We start from the raw sequence: 19,972 nt of genomic DNA, 5'->3' as shown, positions 1-19,972 counted from the left end.
CACTGTCGTGTTGCTTTGATGCCCTTGGCGGCGCATCACGAAATTGCTCCTCGGCAGAGCATCGTCGTGAAACCGGGCTCGTGCTCCTTACACACCGGTCCCCGCCACGAGACAGCCGCCTATTCCTGCCAGCACCATGGTTGTGATAAAACGCTCGTTAAGATAATTCCGTCGCCTACCAGGGGGGCCCGCTATAGCGAGCATGCCTGTGCAGCCAATCGCAGCAGACGCTCGCATGTTATGCTCACCACCCTGGTTCCACACCTGGTTCTCGACCTTGTGCAATTTCTTTCAGACGCGCCAAAGTGGGTGTAAATGATTGCCGCCGCTATGATGACGGTGTGCAAAGTGTGGAGGCGCCAGGTTCATCCGGTGGTCGCGTGGTGAGCATACTGGTGCGCATCCCAACACCGACCAAACACCTCGATCCTTTGTTCTTTGAACCTCCACCGACTGTGTCGATATCTGTTCCCTTTTTGGCTCTATAGGGCCGTCCATTCCTTTTTCTCCCGTTTTCAAGCCCATTGTGTTGTTCTCCTTCGTCGACCCCCAATTTACCATCTGATACCCTCTAACGGATTTTGAAACCCACCATGCCCGGGATGCTCACGAGATCCAAGTCTCTGCGGTTCCTAAGAAACAACCGCAGAGATGTCATTGATCAAGAGAAGGGAAACACAATGCCGGCTCTAAAAGCGTCTCAAACAGATCTTGACAAATACCATGCGTCTACGGCGAATTTGCAACTGGAGGGAAATCTCAAGGCTCCAGACGTGGTAATCAGACCGAGCACCTCAGGCGGGCCTGTAGAGCGCCCAGTGATGTCTCGCAGGGAGATCAGTCCTGCGCCATCGTTCCATTCGGAAGACCATGTCCACTCTTTCCAATCGCCTACATCTTCGACAACCGTACTCTATACCTCAGATGTCACAAAAGAGCAGGGGATCATTGGTATCGCTCTTGGATCGCCAACCTGCGCTTCGCACTGGATCCCACCCCCTCAGGCAGTAGACTCGAAGACGAACCCAGGATTTACAGACCTCCCAGCAAACATGTTGACTCACCCCAACGCCTCGTCGCCATCCTTAAGTGGTCCCCCGGGGCAGGCCAAACCCAAACTCAGTCGATGGAAGTCGCTATTTCGCAAAGCAGCGCCGCCACCCATTACTCCACAGGAGCAGGCCGCATTCTATCAACTATCGCAGTCGGTGGACAAATCAGCTCGTGCCGACAGCCACCACGACGAAGAAGTCAACGAATCAAAGACTTCACTCAAGGACGAAACAGGGAGGGAGAAGCTGCGCAATGTGTCGCCACCTGCATACAAGCCTGACATTCGCGAATCGCGCAAATGGAGCCATGGCGAGTTCGTCGTGCCCAAGTCACCTCCACAAGCAACATCGACCAGAGGCCGCGCGGTGACGGTTGGAAATCCTGCTTCAGACCTCCAGGAGAGGACCATCCAACGTTCAATCCCGGCAACAAATTTCCCTTCACGAACTGAGACTGACGACACTGCTTCAACCATCGATGCTATATCGCCCAAAAATGTCGGCGATTTTCCAGCTGCGGAGTCGAGCAGTTCAACACCGACGGAAGCTCCAATCCTTGACATCACGCTCCCTGACATCACAATGGAGAGGTACAGCATCATGTTCGGCAACCTTTTGCAGTCTGGGCCGAGCCGTTCATCGCTCCTAGAGCGACGCCAAGGAAATACAGAAAAGGTCAAGCCGTTGAACGAGCTTTCTGCCAAGGTAGGTTTGATAGCGGCATGAGGTCTCTTTGTGTATGCTAACAGTAGTGTAGGATGAACCACCAGTTGAGAGCTTCCCTCTTCAGCGCAGAGTGACTTCGCCGGTTGTGACGTCCTCACCACGGCTAACACTGTTCCCTCCCACGACCACGTCTCGCGCACCCTCACCATTGGGTACACCCGTTATTAACCGCAGCAAGAGGGACATTAAACGTTCCAAGACGCTGCCCTCAAAGTCGCCTGTTCGAACCGAGTTTGTGGATATTTCAGATCGCTCTGAAAAGAAGATTGATGCCGCAAAACTAGCACCAGCAGCATCTCCATACCTGAAGCCTGCCCTGACGCCAACCTCCATGTCCGGCTCCGAGTCTGAAGCCGAATCTGTTAGCGTTGTTGCCGCCCCGATTTTGCACGGCCACGGCCAACCAACGACGCTTCATCTCGACGACCGGGAACCCGACTGGGAACTTTGTGCGCCGCCACCTCGAGCGGCAAAACGCGAAGCTCTCGTTATCCCGGACACGCCTGTTTCAACACTTGTCCGCTCTCCCTCGACAAGGCAGCCAAAAGTCACCAAGATGAGCGCTCTCTGTTCACACCCGGCTTCTGCGCCTATCGACGTACCTTCGCCGCTGCAGCGACTACAGAGTCTCTCGACCCCACCGCATTCGGCCAGCCGGCTTGGGGAGAAGCGTGCAGAGATTCAGGCACGGAGACGAGAGGCAAATGGCGACAATGCAGTAGCAGCAAAAGCTACAGTGGGACTCGCGAGGAGCGTTTCTCTCAGCAGAGCACACAGTCCCCGAACTGTGGTCCGCGTCTCAACCATACCGAGTGAGGAGCGAGTCCTTGACAAACTAGCCCTTACACCCACCATGGTCGAAGTCAAGAACCGCAAGAGTCATAGAGTGCAGCTCGAAGACGCTTAGACGATTTTCCTTTCATTTTCTTTTTCTATCTTTATATCTTTCATCATTCAACTCTTCCCACAATCTTTAGCTTCTGGCATCTTTTTCTTATGTCATTGGCATTCCAAGGCTGCGCTTGTAGCGATAGGGGTTTCTACAGGCTTTTTTTTTCTAACGGCGTCATGTCTTTTTCTACCTGGCGGGCACACATTGTGCTTCGCCCATTCACATGGGTAGTTTTTTTTCTCCCTTGTTGCTAGCGGGGGTCGTTTCGGTCGGAGTTATCAAGGCCCATTTCGCCTTTGTTTGATTACATCAATAGGGGGGTTCTGGTTCACACTGTGCAAGGCGTGCTGCTGGACGGTGTGCAAGGGTGGTTCGGTTGGGTGGGTAAAGGGGGGAATGGATGGACAAAGACATTACAAATAGGTCGGGCTTCTAGATCAGAGGCCCAGCAAGATTCCAATGCCAGTTATTGCAAGGTCCGATTGTGCAGTCTAAGCGTAGGATTATGACGTGGATGCACGGTGGTTTTCAAGTGAGGCCCTGTAATGCTGTAAGATGGGCCAGGATACGCTTCATTATTTTGTACAATGGCTTTGCAAGTCGAATTGTCAGGCCACCTTGATGTCGGCCCCATGCTCACAGGAATTCTGGGGCAGTGTCCCACCGGTGAGATGGTGAAGAACCCTAGCGCAGGATTTTACCGTCCGTCTGTTCCGTGACATCAACATAAAGTATGGTAGGGGCGATGGTAAGGGCGACGCTTGGGTGGAGGCGAGACTACTAGGGAGAGGCGGAAGGCTGTAGTAAACGGGACGGCCCCGCCCTTTTTCGCTGATTTCCTCGCCCCTATGTAGTACGACTAGTACTCCTAGGTTCCAATACTATAAAGCGCCCGCATTCCTCAGACGTATACTTGTATACAAGCTTCATTCTCACCTGTCAAGCTCAGTCTTTGCGCCACAGGGCCTTGGGAAACATGGCAACTTGTGCGCTGGGGCATATATGGCCTCTTGGCCGATGCGCGGTGCATGCAGCCCACTGATGATGGGCTTCACGCGTCGTAGTAGGCGCAGTAAAGAAAGTCCAACAGCCGGGCTAGCGACCCGTCAGCCAAGTGTATCTTGCAGCCTCTGTAACGATATCGAGTCGCTTTTGGATCGGTGGCTTCACACAGCCTGCTTGCATCACAGCCATAAGCTTGTATCATTGGAGACTGCGCCATCAAGAGCTGCACCTGGTTTAAGCAATACTGTCGCCTATCGTTAGCTCAGCAGAAGCTTAGCCAAACACACTCATTGCTCGCATGTCCACCGGCTGGGTCTGAGTGAGGCTGAGTGTCGTCGTCTTCCTCTTGTACTGGCTGCCTCGATGCAACCTACACCAGTCTTTCCATCTCCTCCCCCGCTCCTGTCTGCCGTCTCTTGACATATTCCTATTACTCGCGTCTTTGTGCTTGCCTGGTTTCCAACTCGATTTTTTTTTTCTCATGCGGCAGCCTGATACGTGACGTATCCTCGGCATTTCCCCGCATCAATCCAGCCGGCGGATAACAGCCCTCACCACGCAAGTCGAGCGACTTGTCAGGAATATTCGGCCCTTGACCACACACAACCTGGTTCACCCATCAGCGAGCTTGTAATCCCTCCACTCAGACTCTTCTTCCTGGCGAATGCGCCAAGCATAGTACAAAGCTGCTATCAATGCCCCTCGTACGGACAGGGACCACAACCTAGACAGTGGGGGGTGTCGAGTCCAAACTCGCCGCGCATCCAGCACCCATCTTGAAAATGTCTGGTCTTGAGGTGAGGCATTTTCTTGCCACTTGACACGAGCTTTCCCCCGCACTCTCGTATATTTTGTCCATGATAAGATATCAAGTCGTACCTCAGTAGTCGCTTACCGGGCCCTAGGTTGTTGCTGCTGTGGCTGCTGTCGTCTCCGCTTTTCATGCCGGATCGGAACTGCTGAAACACGTGCGGAAGAAACGCAGTGCTCGCAAAGCCCGAAACTCGGCTCAACAAGAATGGGAAGAAGAGCGACTACAAGCTTCTCTTGTGGCGGGTGAGCAACAGATTGGCCTCCACTACGATCAGGACCAAAGAGAGTTGGGCGATCTAGTACGCATTGGTGATGGTAAAACATGCCCCATCCGGCATGACACATGTTTACGCTGCTTATCAATACCCATAGATATCGCCCGAGAGCGTCTTTACCACATAACATTGATGCTACAGGCTGAGATAATCAACAGTCTCAAACAAGCTGCTACAAGGTATGTCTTCGAGAAGCATCCAACATGACAAATGGATCAACTAAACATGTTCCTTCAGCGAGGTTTGTGTACTCGATTTGCGGGTTCTGCATCAGGCCTCACTCACAAATCGCAAAGAGACACTCGTGACTCTCGAAGAACTCAAGCAAAGGATATATCTGAGAAGACCCATGGCACGGCAACCCCAGGATTTTGGCGACAAGCCCAGACTATGGCAGTCACGCTTCTTACCACCAACCGCGCAGTCTAGCCACAAGCCGACCCATGCACTGCACGATGCTTACGCTGACTATCCCCGGCATACTGAATATCGAACGACAAGACACGGCTCAACTGACAACTATCACCAGCTTGGCATCAAAGACATGTCCACTCCGACTCTTCCGGCCTATGTTCCCGCACATGCTTTTGGTGAAGATTTAAGCAAGGCGCTAGAACGCATACATCCTGATCATCGCGCAAATGTAATGAGAGACATTCAACAGATGATCAACTCGTATCAAAGCCTTAGTTTCAGCAGCGGGGATGATCAACAACAAATAAACGGATACAGCGGAAGCTATTCTGGACTACAAGAACCCCTCGGTTCGCCGAGCCCCCAAGATGTATCTGAAACAACAATGACGGAGTTTGAACAAGACCCTCACCATAAACTTCACCAGGTGCCACGAGCATCAACTGATCAAAATGGAAAGCATTCTGCCAGGACTCCAACATTCGACAAAGACATGTTTGCCTTGGAAAGTGAGCAGTTTGACTATCTTCGACCCTTTGTCGCCCTGAATAAACACTCCCATGTACAAGCCAGAGCACCAAGACAGGCACGATGGTCAGAGTCCTCGGGCACCAGTTCTGATCCGTCATATCTTGCATCACTCAATCGGAACAGCTCTAATTCCTCTCAAGGCTCATCTAACCAAACACCTGGGCCATCTCAGCAGTCACAGCCTTTTGATCATGGCCGCATTCCCTCAGTACCCACGACACTGGATGATTGCTATCAGCTGAATGACAAGGACTACCATAGTTTATCTGACCCATCATCTCCACATGAAGATTCAGAAGATAGATACGACCTTCCACACATAGCACCATTGGCGCCCTCACGCAACCAGCCCAAGACTTCACAAAATGGCATGTACAGAAAGGCTTCAATCTACAAGGCAGTCCCTGTAACTACCGCGGGTACAAACCCACCAATTCATGTCCCATGGCCAGGAACTCAGCAACATGGAGAAACACCACCAGCCACGCAGCACGGTTCCCGGCAACGATATCGAGACTCATTTGACGAAAAGGAAGCCTTCAATACCAGCGACCTCCGCCTACCCAAGTACACGGTAGAAATCACAGCCAACAATGCACCAGCCAATACATCAGGACATCATCGATCCGTGTCAGGACTCTCAGCCATTACCGCCGCAGCCGCCGCCTTGAAACCCAAGAATCTAACACGGAAAGCCAGCATAAACCAATCTCTGCGGTCCCACAGGTCCACTTCAAGCGGCAGCAGTACCTCGATGCCCATCGGCATCCTCCCAGGCCACCGCATGCACAGCATCCGCCACGAAACGATCCAAAGCGGGCCCGTCCGCAGCGACACGATGATGAACGGGCGCCCCGACAAAGGCAACAACTACTGGGGCTTCTGCAAAGGCGCCTGGGCCGTCCGCGAAGACCTCGCAAAGGGCCTCGCCGTGCGCGCCCAACCCGCAGGCCTCTACGCCACAAAATCCCTCTGGGCCTGCAAATCCTGCACTTTCACCGGCGACGTCTTCAAAACCCCGCACCCCACCAAGAAAAACAAACCCCTCAATGTCGTGGATCCCCGCGTTAAGACATCAAAGTCCGGGATCCGCTACCGTTGGATTTTCCTGGCAAAATCTCACGTCAAGAAGAAGGCTGGGGCTGCTGCTGCAGAGGCGAATACCGGTTCTACGACTGCTGCGTCGAACGATGATAATTACGGGTGCATTTTTTGCTGTCTCCAGGATAAAATCACGGGTGTATATGGGGGCGTTGAGACTCTGATGAATCATATTGCGCAGGTGCATGTGGCGGATATGAGTGAGGCGGTGCGGAGGAAGGCCCAGTGTGTTTTGGGCAGAGTGGCGGGTAGTGATGAGGAGTTTGATATTAATATCCCGATTTTTGGGTAGTATTTTTTTTTGNGGGGGGGGGGGGTGTCTCAGGCTGGTTAGGAAGCCTTCTTGTTTGGTACATATATCATTTGGATCTTCTTGAGGGGGCAGGAACTTGTTTTGCAATTTGTTTAGGATACCCCATTCTACCCGTTATTCGATTTTAATTTGTTTTGCAATGTGCTTTGCTCATCTTCGTGGAGTACTTGATTTTTTTTTCTTGTTCTTCTTCAAAAAAGGGGCTCTCTTGGAAATGACGATGCAACTTTTGTTATTTGTTCAGTTAGCTGAGCTGGTGCAAGTAGCATTTAAAAGAAATGTTACCATGTCTTTCTATACTTTTACATCATGTATCAACGTATAGGTTCTTACTGGCTCACTTTTCTGTGACATGGGTTTGACTGAAATATGCAATATCAACTCGCGTATAAGCTTGTTTTCCCCATAGAATTGGAAGCACAAACTTCAAGTAAAGATGGAACAAGCTTTCCCGTTTCTCATACAAGTGTCAAGGTCCTTTTCTCCCACTTCATCTCAGACACAGCACCTTCTCCATAGAGTAGCCACAGTTTCTCGTACCATTCCTTTTCCAATTCCTCCAGTGTTCTGGTGAGCATGTCGTATGTTGTTATCGAAGCAGAAAATTCAATCTCTCTAAACGTAGGTGTCCATAGTCCAACCCGACGAAAGACGCCGGGTCTTGATTCCTCAACAATCAAAGCCACCATTTGTAAATCCGAAATTGATTCAGAATAAGCTCGCAGATAGGCCAGGTGAAGTGTATGGCAGTCTTCGCGGGGCTTGATCTCGAAAAATTCGGCATATCTCCGATACTTATCGTGGCGTTCACTAGTCCTTTTAAATGGATATCGGAGAACCCAGGTCGTCATCTCCATGGACGGAAGAAATAATTCATGGCTATCCTCATTCTCCGTGAATTCACATAAGTCCATCTTTATACCTTCCTTTTTTGTCACGCAAACTTTGATATCGTCGTGTTGCAATGGGCCCCTCCAGTGTTTGATATGAGATAGTTTCCCTGGTGATTGACTTGCTTTGGCTGAAGCCCAGCTCCAAGAAGGAAACACATTTGTTGCCTCTCCACCATCCGAGGTAACGTGACGATTCCCGTACAAAAACCAACAGAGGTTTGAGATGAATGACCTTCTCACCATATCTTTATTTTCGTCGCAATATAGCAGTAACACGCCATAGAATTGCTTCACTCTGAACGGGAAAGACTCTGATTCGTCAAATGCATTGACAACACCATCAAATGCAAGTATGGAGTCGATGCCGAATGACAGCTCTCTTCTGTAATATTCCTCCAACCGACAGAGCAGATCGTAAACAGTTTTGCCAATTCCGCCTGATGGAAAACGTCGAATCGGGAAAATCGACCCCCTTCTGTAATCTGTATAATCCGGATTCAAACTCTCCATGCACATTGCATTTCTGCACTGGAAATACATTTGGGTTTTGGTGAAGACCAGCCGCCGACGAGATAGAAGCATTTCTTGATATGTCCATCCACGACTTGACCACTTTGTACTCTCTATTTCCTGTACAGGATGCGCAACTGCAACGAAGGTTTCCCCTCCTAATTGAATGGTGATTGGCTCTTCTCTCAATGTGTCTTGAACTCCTGGAAGCCCATGATGGGGGTCGTCTCCGATGGCAGCTATGATCGTAACTTCTGCCTGTTCGTAGATTTTGTTCATGTTTTTGATAAGTCGGTGCTTCTCTTCATGATTACTCTGATCAATGCAGTAGCGATCCACCCATAGATATGGTATACCCAGGCCAATTGCTACAGCCATGGCGTCTTCTACGGTTCTGGGGATACTTGCCGGTAGCTCATCCCCAAATTCCCTTGCATCCTGCGTAGTGCTGCTACCCCAAACATAGCTCAAGCATATATATGGCTCACAAAGCTTTAATGTCGTAAGTCGGTGGGACTTGCAATCAATGACTCTTAGAACCTGCTCGCCAGTCGTTGGCTGTGTACATTTTTGATCATGGGTCTCCCTACAGATCTTCAATTGGGCTCGAATGAATTGATAATCTGGGTGAAAAGAGCAAAACGCTCCGCGGATGGGTGATGGGCCTGTATATTGCACAGGGAAGAATCGAAGAACACAGATGAAGTAGAAGAGATGGCCTGCTCGTATATGTCCCTCAAACCCGGCACCTGAGGCCCAGGATAGGCGAAGATGATCCGACCTTTCACTACCAGGAACTATGCTCTCTATATATTGGAAAACAGAGTTGAGTTGACGACAGAGGGAGCAGCCGGCGCATATGGATTGTTTTGTGATGGTAGCGCTGAAACTGTAATGGGTTGTGTCGAAAACACTCGGCGTCGTCCTTAGAGACTGAGATACCCATATGTCCAAGGATTTGCATCTTTCACAAAGCGTATTTGTCGTCAAAGAACGCGTGGTGAAGATTGTAGTGACGTCCCCTAACTTCTTCTTGCGCGGCACGTCGATCGGGAATATCCCTTGGTTGTGTAGACTGGAATCCAGTGTGAGGTCTTGCATGGCTTCTCTCTCGATTTTGCAAGTTTTGCAGTCTGTATTGGTGTCTGCTGCGTGAAACAGAACCTGAGCATCCTGGAGCAGTGGTGGTAGTTGGGTAGTCATCCTGCGAGAATGAAAGCAATTATACACGATGCTAGGTACGTAACGGGGTAGGTGTAGAGGCTATTTCCTGTAATGGTATATAAGAGGAATGCATCGACGTCTGCATGGGAGTTGTGGTGCTTAAATTGGGCCCTCAGGCTGAGATTGCAGAGAAGGCGCAGCATTGATTGGCAACGTGGCTGAGTTCATTCAGGCAGACCGCTTGTGTGACCGCCACTGGCATTAGCGATTTCGCCTGCAGGAACATCTGAAATCAGGAAAGCGAGATTGAGGCGATGAATTCCGCGGTGTGCATTTGCACGGTGGACGCTGGGTGAGTATTTGACTGATGATTCTGGTATTCTTCAAAGAATCAATCAGAGGCGGGAAACAATGTTGTACGCTTAGACGCCACAGAGCGAAGGCGTAGGAAGGAGCGGGTTGGAATACTCGAACCAACATAACATACGTATTTGGAAGGAGCAACGAGTAACTACATGATCTCAAAAACATCGTTTTCCCAGAAAACGAATAGAACACATGAATCTCATTGGAGAATAAACAGCAACCATGACTGTCTCAAAAACGCCTAGTCACATGATACTCGTGCAGCTGAGCAGAAAACAAAGACGGAAAAACACCAAACTTGAACACCATGAAACGAAGGATGGGGAGAAGACTAAGAGCCTTATACATGCTCGTGGGCCTGCTGCCTCATTCTACCCGCATTCGCGTTGGTATGATACTTGTGCAACGACATACTGTCGAATGAATGTGATGGGGTCTCTTCAACTTCCTCTTCCATGTCGAACATGCGCCGGAGTTCTTGACACGCAATCGAGTATTGCTGCTTTGCGCTAGCACTTTCTTTAAGGGGGTTTGGTGCCTTATCCCAGGCATGGGGCACTCCCGGTACACAATGGTAGTGAACGCGCTTACCAAGATCCTTTTGAAGGCGGTCGCGGAACCGTTCGCCTTCGGCGTGAAGCATATCCCATTCACAACAGAAGAGTACAATGTCATCGGGCAAAGCTTCGAGCATGTGGTTTGGTGCTACACCGGGGCTCAACCACGGGTGCGAGAGGTCAAGGGAAGGTGGTTGGAGGTAGGAGTCATCGAAGAGGTCAGTGAAGACGGCAGGCAGATTCTGGTCGACCCTCGGGCAGGTTTCCCTGCGTTGTGCGCGTGTCTGTGTGTAGTCGGTTGGAGGATAGAAGGAGACTATTCCTCTAATCTTGAGAACGGCATTAGTTCCTTCTGTCATGACTGACACACCAGAGCTGTCTTTGTACGAGGTAACGAGCGACAACGACGAGGCGCCCGTCTGGCGGAGCATGGCAATTCGATCAAGGCGTGATTGCTGGCGGATGAGGTGGATGCGCGAGCCATGTGGTGTGAGGGTCTGGGAAGACGCTTGGGGTGCATGGACGACGCCGTTGGGTACGTTGCCCGCTCGTTGGTCGATAATCTTGGCGCCCCACGGTGTGCGATCGAAGAGTTCACCCTGTAGACACAGAGGGACGGTGAAACTCATGTTGCCGCCGGACGAGAAGCCGGAGATTGCAAAGCGATCCGGGTCGAGCATCAGCTCACTTGCGTGTTGGGCCAGCCAAAGCAACGCATCAGCACCATCCTCTACAGCAGTAGGGAATGGGTTCTCGGGTGCAAGACGATAATCGACGCTGACGACTACGGCTCCCACTTGGTCAACAACGGCACCGCACCAGCGCGCATCGTCGTGGGCTGTGCCGAGAACAAAGCCGCCACCATGGAAATTGATAACAACGGGGTATTTCTTGGCACTCTTGAGTTTTTTCTGCATCCTATAGTCCTTGGGTGTGTAGAAGTTGAGGCGGAACTTGCCCTTGATTGGCGACACGGTGGCGTCTATGTCCTTGTGGAAGGCGGGTTTAGGGGGCCATGGCCGGGCAAGACGATGGAGCACCATACCGATGCCCATCAGCACGCGCCAGAACTGGGCTTGAATATGGAGGATCCATCGTGGCCGGCTGGCCTTGTGTTGTGGTGGAGCGGTATCGACAGACACTGTCATTGTGGGTGGTTGGAGTTGTGCGTGGAGCCAGTCTAAGTCGGGGGTGCCATTTATCAGGCTGCGGAGGGTGAAGGAAATAGACTGGAGTTACCGGTAAGAAAAGGTTCTGGAAAGGTCAGAATGGAATGATTTCATTGGGCGATGACGTAGGGGTGCTGGTTTCAAGGGGTCCGTTCGTCAGTGGGCCGTGACGCCGTCCGGGTGCCGGTCGCACTATGGTCCGCTTTAGGCAAGAGAGGGCTGTGCAGCCCAGCCCTCACGATAAGATACCATACGGCTGACGGTATAACCTTGACGCCGCGACGCGCAACACGCCATGCCTCACGCTCCTTATTCGTCGCTACAAAGCCAGCTCGGTCGGAACGGCATGAATTCATACCGCTCACTAATGATGTGATTGTGGACTAAGTGTGCTACTTGTAAAACCAACCCTCCTCCATGCATACATACACCCTGCAAAACCACAGACTGGAAAGCTGTCAGCCGCAACACGATGCCGATAGCCAAAGTCACAAACACCCAAAAAAAAAGCAAGCCGGGATGGGTATAGGGCTGCTCAAGTCCTCAGAGAAGCGCCAGACGCTCGCCTATTGATGCTGCCATAAATTAAAAAGCCATACCAAAAGTCGACAATCAAGTCAAGACCACGTGTCAGAGAACGCCGATAAAGTCATATGCAAGAAGTAACAAGGAGTGCAGGACGAAGAAGACGCAAGCGTCAAGAGATTGGGCCCAGACAGTTAGGCGTCGACGAACTCGTACTCCTCATCCTCGGGAGCGACGCGTCGCTTGGTTCGTGGAATGTCGTCATCAATGTCCAGAACTTCGTACTCGTTCTTGACCAGCTTCTCCGTCTCCTTTGTCTCGAAGCGCTCGACAGCCTTGTCGAGGGCATAGTTGAGGATCTGGCTGCCGTGGCTGGGACCGCGAGCGGCATCGTATGAGTATGCGATGTCGGCATCTGGCGCAGGGGCAGCCGACGGGTGGTCAACGTCTTCGTCGGCCGACGACTCGTCACTGGCCGATGCCATGTCCTTGTGGAAGGTAGAGCGGGCTTTCATAGGGCTAAAAGACGAGGCCCTGCGTCGATTAGTACTCTGATGGCCTCACAAGAACGGAAACAAGGGGGGCGACTTACTTGATATGAGGAAAGGGCTTCGCAGGGCGAGGCTTGCCGTCTTCCTCGCGCCGTCCAGGGCCAAACGACTGGCCATGCGCCCACTTGGCCCTGCTGTTCTTGTCGCGGTTGAACTCCCTGGCGCTGCTGCGAAGGTCGCTGGTGAAGGTCTGCGAGGCCGACATGGTGAGGGTACGAGTGGTTGTGGTGATGGTTGGAAGAGTTAAGGGTAGTATTGGTGGGAGTGTGGTGGGTATGACGGTATGACTGTATGGAGGAGGAGCGAGGTGTGTCAGTAGGCTGCAAGGGGGACTAGGCGTATAGTAGTATGTATGTATGTATGCGTATGTGGCTGGGTGGTCAAGGAGTAGGTTAGGAGTGACGGAGCTAGAGGGATGATGTGCAAAGAACAGGTAATGTATACAAGTGTGAATGGAATAAGTAGGATAAGAGTGCACGGGTAGGAAGGCGTGATTGATGACTGGCGGCTGTCTTGTGAATGACTCTGAGAAGTGACTCAGGATGACGGACGTGTATTGGGAGCAAAGACCGGGTGGCTATGCAGGCAGCTGTGAGGGATTATGTATGGCTCGTGTATGTACGGGTAAGTGTATAGTTGGAATGGGTGTAGGGATGGATGTATCTACTTGGTTGGTACGCAGATAGGCATGGCCTTGACCTAAATAGTGGCGCGGACGGGACCGCCCTTTGAGATGAGGTCAAAGGCGTCAGCGCCGTCCCCGCTCTTCTGTGCTGCATCTTGATAAGGACAGAGTGAGGGAGTGGGAGCTCATGACCATGCCATGGCCCCCGACGCGCTCATCCGACTCGCCGAGGCATTTCCCGCGTTAACCCGACGCGGCTCCGGTTTGACGCTGGTGGCCGTGGTGTCATCATCGGAGTTTCATGAGCCTCTTGGTGGCCAACGTGGGCGGGTTGCAGGCCTGCCGTGTTCCTGGATTGCAGCACGAAGACGACGACGACGACAATGGACATGGGTCAGGGGGGAGGCGAGGCGAGGCAAGGCAAGGCAAGGCAAGGCAGGCTGGAGCTGGAGCAGCTGAAGCTCCAAGGCTCAAGGCTCCAGCTTCCCCCATAGTATCCCCCCGATTGCCGACCCCACATGGCCGCCCTCCTTTCCCCGACTATCTTACTACATACATACTTTCCATCGACTCATCACACTCCAACAGTCACGGCATCTCGCAGCCGTCCCAACAATCGCTGCTTACTCTACATCCTACTCGTATGTTGCATGGCGCCCCTTTGCTCCCAGCCAACCCCCCGATAGCTGTCTGTCCGCATTCGGTTCCCGTATCTTGCGCCCTTTCTCCCACTAGCTCCGTCCAGTCATGTAATCACAATCTAGAGCCTTCGGGATCCGGCTCACGGCCATGTACCCCATACTAAGTAAAGTAAAGTAGCCACCCACGGCCTTGGGGTAGCCGCCGGCAATCAGCGAGCTGCCAACTCTAACGTGCCAGGTAATACACTCTCTGTTGGCTCAACGGCAATGCACCGCTGTAACAAGACCCTGGTTGCTGTGACTAAGTACACCATGTATCCAAGTGCCCCCTAAAACTAAGGCTTCTCAAGCATATGCCTCAAGTATGGTACGCGGCCTCGTCCTCGTCCTTGTCTTCGTCCATGTCGCTGCCCTCTATCTGCTCTGCCTCGCTCGGGAGCATGTCCGGGAACCACCCGTACTCGTCCAGCTCCACCATGTACTGCCCCATGCCGTCCTGCCTGACCTCTACACCCTCCCTCCGTAGAGCATCAGCTTGGTGCGCCGCTGCACTTGGTCCTCTTTGTGCTCAGTTAGCAGGCAAACAAAGGCAAACAAGGCGTTGTCGCCATGACGAGGGCGCAGACCTCGGGCTGATGCCGCCTTTGGCGTTGATCACGCGCTGCCAAGGCACATTGCCGCTATGAAACCTAGGCTTCGTCCTGCTGCTGTCGCCCGATGGCGATGGCGATGGCAGGTTCTTGAGACACACGCCCACCTGTCTTTTGACGTCACCTGTTAGTTGCAGCAGTGACATGATGGTGATGAGTGCTGCTACCTTGGACACTCGGCTATGATCAAACAAACAAGTCAGCCAGTCGTCGTCATCGTCATCATCCCCCAGCACCACGCACGCTTTCCCACCAGCCGGGCAATGTGTCCGTAGCTGGTGACCTTGCCATACGGTATCTCCTGAATCGCCTCATAAACGGCCGTGTACCACAGCCACACCTCTTCAGAGCGTTCTCCAGGCGCCATGGTCGCAGTATGTAATCCAAGATGAGGTATTGGGGTGGGTGAGATCGCCGGCCAGGGGCTATCGCGACTGATCACACGCCATGACGCGAGATCACGTGACCTGCTATGATGCGCGTGCCAAGCCCATGGACTTTGCCTGCCAAACTTCGCGACTTGTGTGCATGCACAATGGGCAGCCAACCCCGCCATCCAATCAAGCATGTCTGGACTTGCCGACTACCTGGCCAAAAACTACCTCACGGCTGATTCGGAAAAGAAATCCAAGAAGCGCAAAAGGAAGAACAAGGATGCCGGCCTCATCATCGAAGACGACGACAATCTGGGCTGGAAAGACAAGGCCGACGATGACGATGATGACGCGCCAATGATAGGTAAAGGCACTCCTCAACTCACGCAAGCTGCACATGTACATGGCTAACACTGTGCTGATCAGTGGGCGGAGGCACGCTGAAGAAATCAAAGAAGAAATCAAAAGGCACCAGCGCAGCAACGTGGACAGCTGTCGGTGTCGCTGCGCCCTCGCATGCTGCACAACTTGCTGCCGACGCAGCTGCCGCCGATGCCATCATTGCAGGTACGGCAGCCGATCGCGAAAAGGCTGCGGCAGCCGAAGACGAAGCCCCAGAGATGGTAGACCAGGATGGTATACTTCGAACAGCGTCAGGCACAAAGGCAGGCCTGCAAACGGCTGCCCAAGTCGAGGCCGCCATGAACAAGAAGCTAGACGAGGAGAAGCGCCAGGCCGAGAAAATCGCAAAGGAAATGGGGGGTGCTGCACCGGAAACCATATACCGAGATGCCAGCGGTCGCATCATCAATGTCGCCATGAAGCGCGCCGAGGCACGCAAAAAAGCTGAGGAAGAGGAGCGGCAGAAGCGTGAAAAGGAACGCGCAGCACGCGGAGACGTGCAAAACGCAGAAGCCGAACGCCGCAAACAACAGCTGCAAGACGCAAAGACAATGACGGTCGCCCGATACGCAGATGACGCCGAACTCAACGACGAGCTCAAGGAACGCGATCATTGGAACGACCCGGCCATGGGCTTTTTGCGCAAAAAGAAGGCCGGGCGTAGTATCACAGGAAAGCCGTTGTACAAGGGGTCGTTCCAGCCAAACAGATACAACATTCGTCCTGGTCACCGGTGGGACGGCATTGACCGTAGTAATGGATTCGAGAAGCAGTGGTTTGACTCGAGAAATCGCAAGGCGAACATTGAGAAACTCGAGTATCAGTGGCAAATGGATGAGTAGTCCTGTTTTGTCTGTTTTTTCACAAAAGGTTAACCATATGCTTCTTTTTGTTGCATTTTGCATAGCGCAGGCGTTTTTGAAATGCTTACCAAAATTACTAGTTTCGGCCGGGTACACGGTCATTCCACATTCAGTCTCGAGTCTTGATGCATTGCTGTAACGTGAACAAAAGTAAGGCAGAAATACGTGAATGGGTATCTCTTTTTTCTTGGCTCGTTGATAGGAATTGTCTGAGATACTTTTTGTAGAAGAAGACAAGAGTGAAATTCATCATGACACAAGGAGACAACCAGACTTTTACAGTTCAAATCACATCATGCTCGAGAAGTACATTATGCGAATTGGAAAGCTAAGCTCAAGTCCATGACTCCTCTTGTAATCTCGACAGCTGCATGATGTTGTCTCTTAAATCCACCTTGTGAGTTACATTGCACATATTCGCAAACTTGATTCTTCCTCCAAACTAATAAAGAATCTATCTCATAATGACTTGTACACATATCTTAGCCATGTTCAAGTCTATCCAAGTCTATCCAAGTCTGAACCTCTACACATCTCAAAACCATGTCACAGTACCTTTAGTCTCGAGAACTCCCAAGATGCATAGTTCTCGATTCTAAAGTGACGAGTATGACAAATGTCGCATTTCGAAGAATATTTAAAATACCTTAATGTCATGTCCATTATATTGTAGCTCATCATGCGGGATTTGATGTTTAGTCGGGTGGGTGATGGATTCTTAGTATAGATTGCTTATTTAGAACTACTTATGTGGGTACGCAGGATGAATGACTTATTTGGAAATGTTGCAATCAAAGGGCGAGAATATAACAAGATAAATGTTACTAGTGGTCAGGAGGAGAGATAGGAGAGAGTTTTAGGGCAGCAGTTGCTTTGTATTATACTAAACCAGCTGTAAAAAGTTTACATGTTCAGACGGGAAAATGCTACCATGGATGTCGAACCACAGGGACCATTTTGTCAGCGTATGCAACAACTAATCCATTCGTTTAGACTATAATTATATCCAATTCAATCAATCCTTCAAGTGCCAAAGTCCACTGTCACATATATCACAAACACAGCATACTCGACGTTTCAAATTCTTATTCTTTGATTCAAAAGAGTGTCCATAATTCATAACTCTTCATGCAGAAAATTCCCATCATCCACCCTTCCTACTCAAAGGTTCCTATGCTAACCCTCTCAAAGTCACAAAAAAAACAAACGACCATCATCTTGAAAACAAAAAAGTTCTTGTCCATCTCTGTGAAAATCGCTCGATGGAAACCGTGGCGTTGTCGTGCTTTTCAAAGGTTGCAAAAGTCGGGTGGTGTTATATTATTAACTTAGTGCTAAAGGATGTTGGTATTAGCAAACATTGTTTCTGGAACAGGCCGAGAAAGAAGAGAGAGAGAGAGAGGAACTTACGGAGCAAGATCCGCAGTTGCAGCTGGAGCAGTCGCCCTTGCAGGAGCAGGTGTTGCAGGTGCTGTTAAAACACAAAGCAGTTAGCAAAAAGAAAGTTCAATCTTCGTCTCAAAAAAAAAAGAAAGGGTTCGAAACGATCCAACTGGTTGCACCACTGCTAGGAGCAAGCACATGATGAGGCGAGGGGGCCATCACGGTGCTAACGGCTATCCCCCATGCAGCAGGATGCCCAGCAGACGGCGTGATGCATCGTGTAGGGAGTACGCTGAGCAGACATACCATGGAGACATGATGAAGGATGGTTGATTGGTTGGTTGGTTGAAAGTAGCTTAGTGTATTGAGTTTGGTAGATGAGCAAATGTTGGAGCGCGATGAGGCCATCAAGGTGCTGAGATTGGGGGGGGTATTTATATAGAGCCCGCCGACCGTCTCGCCTTACTCTGGCTCATTCGTCTCCCCCTTCTCTACCCACGCTTGGCCCAGCTGCTCGTTTGAGTGGATATCGAGGGCGCTTGGGTCATGCGCGACTTGTGCGGCCGACCGCCCACCCCCTCCACCCCCCCCCCGTGATGGTGGGGTGTCTTGTCCCAACGAGTGACATATCGAAGATACTAGAGTTGACCCCCTCCTTTTCAGTAACGACCAAGGCCGACACCATGCGCGCTATGCTCATCACCTCTTACCCATACAGACGACACTGTGACGCTGGACCGGGAGGTTTGGTTGGTTGGCATCATACATTGGCCGTCGGACAAGACTTGATTGGATAGCTACAGCCATGGCTGGGGTTGGTCGGTCAGGGCTTGGACGACTCGGTGGGATAACCGCTTGAGGCGATGGGCCACTCGCACAAGTCGCGCAGTCGCCCCCGGTATACTCCGTGAGGCGCGTATGGTGGGCTCCACTGCGCCCTGCTTTCACTACCTAGTTGTTGCCTGACCACTTGATTGACCCGAGAGCCCGGACATGGCTCCGCCTGAGTATCGTTTTCTGGGGTCTCAAACTCGATGCCATGGGCATACGGAACTTGGTATGGAGCACTTGGTCCGGAGGACCGCTTCACTTAGGCAGGGCCATGCAACGGCACAACCGCCGACGTGGGAACCAGCCTGGCCGCATTTATCTGATATGGAATGTTTACGTATCCGTTGCTGACTGGCTATGGATGTGTCTGTTGTGCTTTGAAGGCTGGTGACACTGCGCCCAGAAGTGTGAACCCCGCCCTTCTTTTCACCGCATACAGTGCATGTGTGACATGGCTGATAATGCAAGACATAGCTAGGCGCAGGTGTAGATGACGGCAAGCAACAGACGGCTCTGCAATATCATGATGCATAGTACTATAATCGCGTGGTTGTCGTTTTCAGTACAAGACTGGGCGCATACATAGATGTGTGGATTCGGCATCAGTGACGTAGCGCTTCCAATCGAGATGGCCACACTAGCTTCCACGTTGGACCCCCCCCCCCCCCACGTGACTCGATCGTGCCTAGTCACATGCCGGCCAATAACGATAGTCCTGTCGTCTAGCTACTAGTACGTAATCACGTGGGCGTAGGCTCTCGGGCTGGAAGCAGTTAGTGAAAGCGACAAGGCATGAGAGTACCTAGTATACAAGGACATCATGACATGTATCGTCTCCATAGTATCTCACCGACAGTTGTTAGTAGTGTAGTAATCTCTTACGCAATACTCTCACAACTGACTGCTTAGGCCTACAATGCTACTACATATGTGCAGGACCATCTAGGCTGTGGACCTGGACACAGTGACATGTATCCCCCCACGCAACACTTGCTAGTCTCCAGCACTAGTGCTCATCAGCTGTGGCCATAGGTCCGATGTGGTTGCGTGATCAATTCAGCCGAGTTACATTCGTCTGCCTTGCCATGGAATCTCGGCATATGGTTTCTATTATTAAGAGTCTGAGATTGACATCGTACTAGATCAGAGGCACCGGCTTCGGGCTTCGCCGAAACAAGAAACGCTAGTACTACAGAGCATGCCCGATATGTTATTGTTTTTTTCACGACAAGTTGCTGTTGACGTGGCATGGCTGTCGAATGCAACCACCATGACATGACAGGGTCATGCGTGATATTGGCCGTCATGACTTCGATTTGTATTGAAGCGTGATTGACTGTTGATAC

General features: G+C 51.4%; 8 protein-coding genes across 8 annotated transcripts; 4 read left to right on the top strand and 4 right to left on the bottom strand.

Moving 5' to 3' along the window:
* Positions 1–593: 593 nt before the first annotated feature.
* On the top strand, positions 594–2,685 carry COCVIDRAFT_104707 (hypothetical protein; the record flags this gene model as incomplete). The annotated part of the gene is made up of 4 exons (XM_014699015.1): positions 594–1,467; positions 1,600–1,757; positions 1,810–2,449; positions 2,501–2,685. The coding sequence occupies 4 exons, from the start codon at positions 594–596 to the stop codon at positions 2,683–2,685; spliced, it is 1,857 nt and encodes a 618-aa protein (XP_014554501.1).
* Positions 2,686–3,302: 617 nt separating this feature from the next.
* Positions 3,303–3,936, top strand: COCVIDRAFT_39592 (hypothetical protein; the record flags this gene model as incomplete). The annotated part of the gene is made up of 3 exons (XM_014699014.1): positions 3,303–3,372; positions 3,543–3,618; positions 3,705–3,936. The coding sequence occupies 3 exons, from the start codon at positions 3,303–3,305 to the stop codon at positions 3,934–3,936; spliced, it is 378 nt and encodes a 125-aa protein (XP_014554500.1).
* A 959-nt stretch (positions 3,937–4,895) lies between these two features.
* On the top strand, positions 4,896–7,101 carry COCVIDRAFT_39591 (hypothetical protein; the record flags this gene model as incomplete). Its single annotated transcript, XM_014699013.1, has 2 exons — positions 4,896–4,942; positions 5,001–7,101. 2 exons carry the CDS (start codon positions 4,896–4,898, stop codon positions 7,099–7,101), a joined length of 2,148 nt encoding a protein of 715 aa, XP_014554499.1.
* Positions 7,102–8,330: 1,229 nt separating this feature from the next.
* Positions 8,331–9,149, bottom strand: COCVIDRAFT_55448 (hypothetical protein; the record flags this gene model as incomplete). Its single annotated transcript, XM_014699012.1, has 1 exon — positions 8,331–9,149. A coding segment is annotated over one exon (819 nt), but the record flags the coding sequence as incomplete, so codon positions are not given.
* A 1,246-nt stretch (positions 9,150–10,395) lies between these two features.
* Positions 10,396–11,760, bottom strand: COCVIDRAFT_104704 (hypothetical protein; the record flags this gene model as incomplete). Its single annotated transcript, XM_014699011.1, has 1 exon — positions 10,396–11,760. The coding sequence occupies one exon, from the start codon at positions 11,758–11,760 to the stop codon at positions 10,396–10,398; it is 1,365 nt and encodes a 454-aa protein (XP_014554497.1).
* A 740-nt stretch (positions 11,761–12,500) lies between these two features.
* Positions 12,501–13,062, bottom strand: COCVIDRAFT_28423 (hypothetical protein; the record flags this gene model as incomplete). Its single annotated transcript, XM_014699010.1, has 2 exons — positions 12,501–12,840; positions 12,899–13,062. The coding sequence occupies 2 exons, from the start codon at positions 13,060–13,062 to the stop codon at positions 12,501–12,503; spliced, it is 504 nt and encodes a 167-aa protein (XP_014554496.1).
* A 1,419-nt stretch (positions 13,063–14,481) lies between these two features.
* COCVIDRAFT_104694 (hypothetical protein) lies at positions 14,482–15,140 on the bottom strand (the record flags this gene model as incomplete). The annotated part of the gene is made up of 3 exons (XM_014699009.1): positions 14,482–14,683; positions 14,750–14,897; positions 15,017–15,140. The coding sequence occupies 3 exons, from the start codon at positions 15,138–15,140 to the stop codon at positions 14,482–14,484; spliced, it is 474 nt and encodes a 157-aa protein (XP_014554495.1).
* Positions 15,141–15,339: 199 nt separating this feature from the next.
* On the top strand, positions 15,340–16,391 carry COCVIDRAFT_17759 (hypothetical protein; the record flags this gene model as incomplete). The annotated part of the gene is made up of 2 exons (XM_014698993.1): positions 15,340–15,511; positions 15,574–16,391. 2 exons carry the CDS (start codon positions 15,340–15,342, stop codon positions 16,389–16,391), a joined length of 990 nt encoding a protein of 329 aa, XP_014554479.1.
* Positions 16,392–19,972: the final 3,581 nt, after the last annotated feature.

Source organism: Bipolaris victoriae, assembly GCF_000527765.1.
Source record: "Bipolaris victoriae FI3 unplaced genomic scaffold scaffold_68, whole genome shotgun sequence".
NCBI classification, from domain to species: domain Eukaryota; kingdom Fungi; phylum Ascomycota; class Dothideomycetes; order Pleosporales; family Pleosporaceae; genus Bipolaris; species Bipolaris victoriae.
Note: the sequence above shows the minus strand (reverse complement) of the source record. Positions and strands in the feature narration are given on the sequence as shown.